Genomic DNA, 6,000 nt, shown 5'->3' with positions numbered 1-6,000 from the left:
TCACAAGAGGGAGCTGTCCGCCTGTATGAGATTGTCACCCCAGCAAGAAACACTGCAGGGAAACAGCACCAGGGTCCTCAAACCCTGGCAGGGACGGGAGGCAAGAGGTCCCGAGTGCTCAGACAGGCAGTGACCACAGCAGCCTAGCGTGGAGGACGTGGGCTGAGCCGGGCTAGCCCAACTAATCCCCCAGGGCAGGCCTACACACTGCTAATTGCTCTTCTGCAAGTCAGATCCTGCATTGTGCTAGTGCTATCGGTTAATTGGTTTTTTGTTTTTCTGTGGGCTTTGCTGGGGAGGGAGAAAAAGGAGACGTGGTTGGAGAGGTGGTCAAAGTCGGACAAGGTGCTAGTCAGAGGTTCATGTGACAAGGCACCTGATCACCAAGGCTCGGATGGTGAATGAAGTCGATGTGAGCAGTGTCTGAACACAACGGGGCCCGTGTACCCAGCAGAGGGCATGTACACACACACACACACACACACACGCTCCTGCCTGTACCTCTGGGACATAATTTCTTAGATAATGAGCATATCAGTGCCCAAAACGGCATCAGTGGCTACAGGACAAAGCCAGAGGCATCAGGCGTTCTGCTTGAAAGGTCTGTGGTTTCTATGACAGGGTCCAAACCCTTCCGCTTAACTTCCACTTCCGATCAAGGTAAAGGTTCAGAGGAACTAAGCAACATCCCTAAGCTCGGGTTTAAAGACTGGCATCTGTATTTACAATGTATCAGGCAAACCAGCCTGTAACCTCTTCACACCCGCCTGTAACCTCTTCACACTGAGATTAGTTTTATCTTCCAATTTTCTATCTGAATGCTCATGCCTGATTTTTGGTAGACACATTTTACCATAGTCTGAGACTGAGCTGAAAGCTTAGTTTCCTGCCAAGAATCTTGAGAGGATAATACATATCCAAGTAGTTTGCATCAGTGGCATGGCATTTAAATGCCCTACAGAAGACAAAAACAATATATTTGTATACTCCCTGGGCAGAAAGACAGTTCTGCCAGTGGATGCACTAAGATATGTAATGGATCATGCTGTATATGTTCAATGATGGGTCAAGGCACAGAAGATCAGGTCAAAGGGAGAAAACCACTGCAGGTTGAAAAGTTAGAAGGCATTAAAATTATATAAAGAAGAAAAGGGTGTAATGTTGTCGATGGGAGAAATGGATGAAGATCAGAGGTCTGGGCTCCTTGCCACAGGCTACCTGACCTCAGGTAAGTCTTCCGAGATCCCATTTTACCCTCCTACCCTTTGTCTATGTGGCTCCCAGGAGCTTCGAGGCAGGGTTGGTCTCAAGAGCAGGAGTTACTGTACTTTATCTTGGTCATTTCTCCGAGAACATACCATAAAATAATTTCTTATATATACATACATGTATATATAAAGCAACCTTCAAGACGGCGCAATAAACTAAAAATGAATAAACACAGAATGCTTTGGGAACATGTGAGAGGAGCAGAGTTCACAGCCAGTAAACAATCCACTTTCAGGACAAGGCTTTTGCTGAAGTTTAAAATAAATTTAAATTTAAAAAGAAAGAAAAAAAAAAAAAAAGAGGATTTTATCCCGAGCCAGCAGTCTGGCTCCAGCCTCAGCACCCGCCCGCCGTGACGCCGGCAGCGGACAACCCCCCCGCGGCCCCGGCCGGCGCGGGCAGCCCCCGCTGCGCTGCGCTGCGCTGCCCCCGGCGCGGCAGCGGGCGGGCGGCTCCGCGGTGCCGCGGGCGGGGGCTGAGCCCGCGCGGCCGCTTGTTGATCGCGGCGGCCGGCGCCGCTCCGGGCTCCGCGCCGGCGGCCAGCCCCGCGCCCGGGCTTGCCGCTGCTCGCATTCTTCCATTTCAACAGTGCAAACCCCTCCTTTTTCTTTTTTTCCCCCTCTCCCTTTCCTTCCTTTTTTTTTTTTTTTTTTTTTTTTTTTTTTTTTTTTTTTTTTTTTTTTTTTCATGAAGATGGCGGCGCCTCTCGCCAGCAAGGCAGGGTCCGCCGGCACCACCAGCAAGCCTCCCTTCCCGGAGCTGGATTTCCGATCGGGAGCCAGGGTGGAGGAATTAAATAAACTCATCCAGGAATTCACCAAGCACGATCAGCGGGAGTACGACGACCAGCGAGCCCTGGAGATCCACACGGCGAAGGACTTCATCTTCTCCATGCTGGGTAGGGCAGGGACCGTGCGGGGCGGGGCGGGGGCGATGCCGGCCGGGGACCCCCGGGCCGGGCTCCCGGCGGTGCGGCACCAGCGGAGCCTTTCCCTGCGCCGCGGGCGCGCCGGGCTGGGGGGTCCCCGGTCGCAGGGCGGCTCTCACCCCCAGGAAACTAATTTTTCCTGTCCTGTCCAACTAGCCTTTGGCAGCGGTGTATTTATAAGCACAGAGGAAAGGCTGGGTCGCAGAGCTGACCGGTGCTCCAGAAACACGCCGAGCCAGCAGGGCTGCAGGCGAGGCGTCCGACCCTTTATTGTTTTTACCCCCAGCTGTCGACACATAGGAAACACAGATTTTAATTTTTTTTTAATGGACCGCTTATTTTGGTTATTAGACCGGCGGGTGCTTGTACAGGAGCTTCTCCTGAACTGCCTTTCTTGCTTAGGTTGCAAAACTCGCTGCGAGTGGAGCAAGTCAGATTGTGGCGGGGGAGTCTTCATCTGTATAAAACTTTGAATCGCGGGCAGGGATCCTTAAACCAGGGTGAAGCATGTGTTGGCCCTTGCGGAAATCACCTGGGCTCTAGCATGACTAAGGCTTCTTAAGAGTAACAGTAGAATGACTAACAGCTCTGATTCTCCAGGTAGTCAGTTTCTGATAAATATTTACCGTGAATTAACTAAGAAATCACTCAGACGAGTAAGAGCCTTCAGGATACAAAAGGATGCTCTTTAACATGCAGATTAGGCCTTGAAATCAGTCATCCAAGTTTCAATCATTGTCTTAAATATTCTCTCAAACATTTTTGTGTAAACAGCTGCTGTAGCCAGTGAGTGGTTATTTGTAGCTCAGAGGTGCACATACACCCTTAAAGCATACTTGGCACAAACCAAGTGTATGGTCTACATGTACACTCTGAATAACCTACATCACTTTTCTCATCCAGAAACACAGGGCTGTTCTATTGCAATAATTATTATTTTCTGTCTCGAAGGATTGTCACTATAATAGACCACTTCCTCTCTAACCATGAACACACCTACGCTCTGTAATGAGAATCTATCTGTCCCACTGGTTGTCTTGTAAGGTACCTGGATAAGTATAATTGCCTGTTGTATGGGATTTGCACAATTTTATATGTGTATTGCTCTTTCACCAAGGGCTGGACAGGATATAGCAGACTAAATTTAGCCTGAGAACAAGGACAACAAGTTGAAAAGTCAGTAGCGTGTATAATTATAGTTGCAGTTATAAATATTTTCCCCTTCCCAGTTAAACAACAAAAAAGATGTGGTGAAGCCATGGTTGCATCAAAGCCTGTAGGATTTTTGTTCTTAAAAACCTGATCTGATGGAAGTCATCCAATATTATGATCTGATAAATTTTTCAATCAGGGCTTTAAATAAGTGGCTGAGGAAACATGGCTGGATGGGATGGAGCAAAGAAGAGTGGAGAGAAAACAGCTATAGCTGCTGTGTGGCTAGCAAGTAGAGAAAGCTTTGTACGATCGTGTTTAAGCATTAATACTCTTCGCAGGGTACAGGGATCACAGAATTTCTCCTGCCTTTTGTGGGAGAAGGCAATAGAAGAAAGACAGAAGAATAAACTGGAGCATGCCTTGTATTTGCACCCTAATGCCTTGCTGTTCATGAAACAGGGAGCCTTAGGCTGTTTAGAAGTAATGTAAATTAATGTGGTTGTCTTTGTTAATATAATGACTGAGAGATGAGCATTCTTCAGTCTTAAAGGTATAGCTAAACCGTTGGTTTCAACAAAAAAACTTATTTCTGTCTAAGTTGTACCTGATAATTTTCAGTAAGTCTTGTTTCTGAATAAGAGACTTAAGGACTGAGCCCAGGACAGAAATTGAGGTGGATTTCTGATTTGCCTGCATTAGACCCAGAAGTTGTATTTGTGGATCAGATCCTTCTTAGCAAGAGAGGCTCTTAAATCTAAAAGGATTTAACTTATTAATAAATAGCTCTTTCCCCTGTGCCTGATCCCTCCCATACGTACTGCTCTTATCTCGTCGGGTGATGATAGGAAAATTAAACATAGCTTTCCTGATTTAATTACACTGGTGTGTAATTGGTGGATGAATGATAGGTGAGGAGACCTTGTGAATATTCTCAGATGTTTGTACTCTGCATGTCTTGCTGTCTAGGTCAGACTTTGCTTTTAATTTGTATTAACTCTTTTTCATCTGTGTAGTCTTGCCCTGGCTTTAAGTAACTGAACTCTGGGAGATCTAAAGAGTTGGACTGGAGAAAATTAGGGAGAGGCACTACTTGTCATGTGTTTGCCCAAAATCTTGTGCCCCAGGCATTAGAGGAGGACTGCAAATGACTTACCTCTCTGGTGGGGGAAGTGAGTATTTTCTGCATGTGGGTGGTTCCTGGACATTCACAGTCCATTCACAGCTACCAAGACCATATGGTCTTGCCAACACCCTACACCAAAACAACAGGTGTATTTTGGTGCCTCTGTTGGTAAATTCCTGTACTCACACTGATCTATGCCTGATAAATACTTGTCTCTTTGGTTGAGGTATAATTAAGCTTCAGAGGAAGGAAAGGCTGTAGCAACCAAGAAGAGACAGTCTTGTGTGCTGGGCAGAGGACTGGCTAAGAGAGGCTGTGACCAAGTCTCTGCCTGCTGGTCATGAGAGAAGCTAACTACTTATTCCCCTGATGACTCATTTTTGAGGGGTTTTGTGCTTAAAGAGTGATAAAGAAGTATTTTTATCAAATGATGATATTACAGTCAATGATATTTTGATTTTTAAAGTACTTGCTGCCATTGTGATGGAAGGTGCATAGCAGTCATATTAAAAACCTTTTAAGGTTACCTGACCTAGAGAGTATTTTTCTTGCAGTACAAGTACTTTCAGGAAATTCTTTAATAAACACTGCCTGTCTCTTTCTGTTCAGCACCTAAGTGCTTTAATGCACAGACATGGTAGGCTTAAAAAAAACCCATATATTATGCTCTTGGGAACTAGAACATTGCATATGAAATAACTCCTTCAAATTTCTAGTGCTATTGCTACCTCAGACCGGCTCATGTCATGTGGAATACTGACTCTAGAATTTTATATAGTAACAAGAGAAAGGAACAAAGATATATTAATAAGTACAGACTATATAGAGCTCTATTTTCCACTCCAGGTACACATCAGGGTTCAGTCATCTAGAACAGTTTTCAAGCTCTTTAGCTTGGTGTTTTGTTTCTGTTTCCTACTGTGAGACTTCTCAGCAGAGCCAGAAGACAGATGCTTAAGGACATTTCATGCCATTCTCCTTCCTGAGAAATCAAATCAAGGAAAGGACTAGTTTAAATTGGTGCTAAAGTGGCCTTTTGGGGTTTTAAAGCCTCTAGTGTAGTATCCTTTTGTCACTTCATGGTTACTTCTCTGGGAAGTGCCCATCAGGGCAGGCCATACTTTGAGCATCTGCAGCCAGCTGCAACTTAGAGCTGTTGACAAAACCTCTAGGGAGCTTGTCTCAGCACCTGATACAGGAGAGGTGGTGATCCTATTCTGAGATCATTTCCTAATTCTCTGGTGTTGTGCTGGGCATGCTAGCAAGTGTTTGTGATAGAGGCGAGTCTCAGAGTGGAAGCAGAGCTGGCATCAGCAAATTATTTCTGCTGCCAATACCAGATTCCCAAATGGAGTGAGCTAACCTGCTGAGCTCCTGCATCTGTAGCAAGGCTTCCAGCTGTTTCCTGGACTGATGAGCCCCTAAAATATGTGCAGATTGCTGTGCTGACAACACAGGTGTCCTCACAATAGCTTGCCTTTATCAGCAGCTTCTACAAGGAAAGAATTTTCCAGTCTCCCCCTGT

At 45.8% G+C, this 6,000-nt stretch overlaps 1 protein-coding gene across 1 annotated transcript in view; it reads left to right on the top strand.

Moving 5' to 3' along the window:
* Positions 1-1,919: 1,919 nt before the first annotated feature.
* Positions 1,920-6,000, top strand: part of MB21D2 (Mab-21 domain containing 2) — a 60,862-nt gene continuing 56,781 nt past the window's right edge. Inside the window, exon 1 of the mRNA XM_068200690.1 lies at positions 1,920-2,167. Within this exon, the coding sequence (XP_068056791.1) occupies positions 1,957-2,167 (211 nt within the window). The 5' untranslated portion in view covers positions 1,920-1,956. The remainder of the gene's footprint in view (positions 2,168-6,000) is intronic.

The sequence above is a fragment of the Anomalospiza imberbis genome, chromosome 10, assembly GCF_031753505.1.
Source record: "Anomalospiza imberbis isolate Cuckoo-Finch-1a 21T00152 chromosome 10, ASM3175350v1, whole genome shotgun sequence".
In the NCBI taxonomy this organism is placed as follows: domain Eukaryota; kingdom Metazoa; phylum Chordata; class Aves; order Passeriformes; family Viduidae; genus Anomalospiza; species Anomalospiza imberbis.
This window is presented reverse-complemented; position numbering and strand designations above follow the sequence as displayed.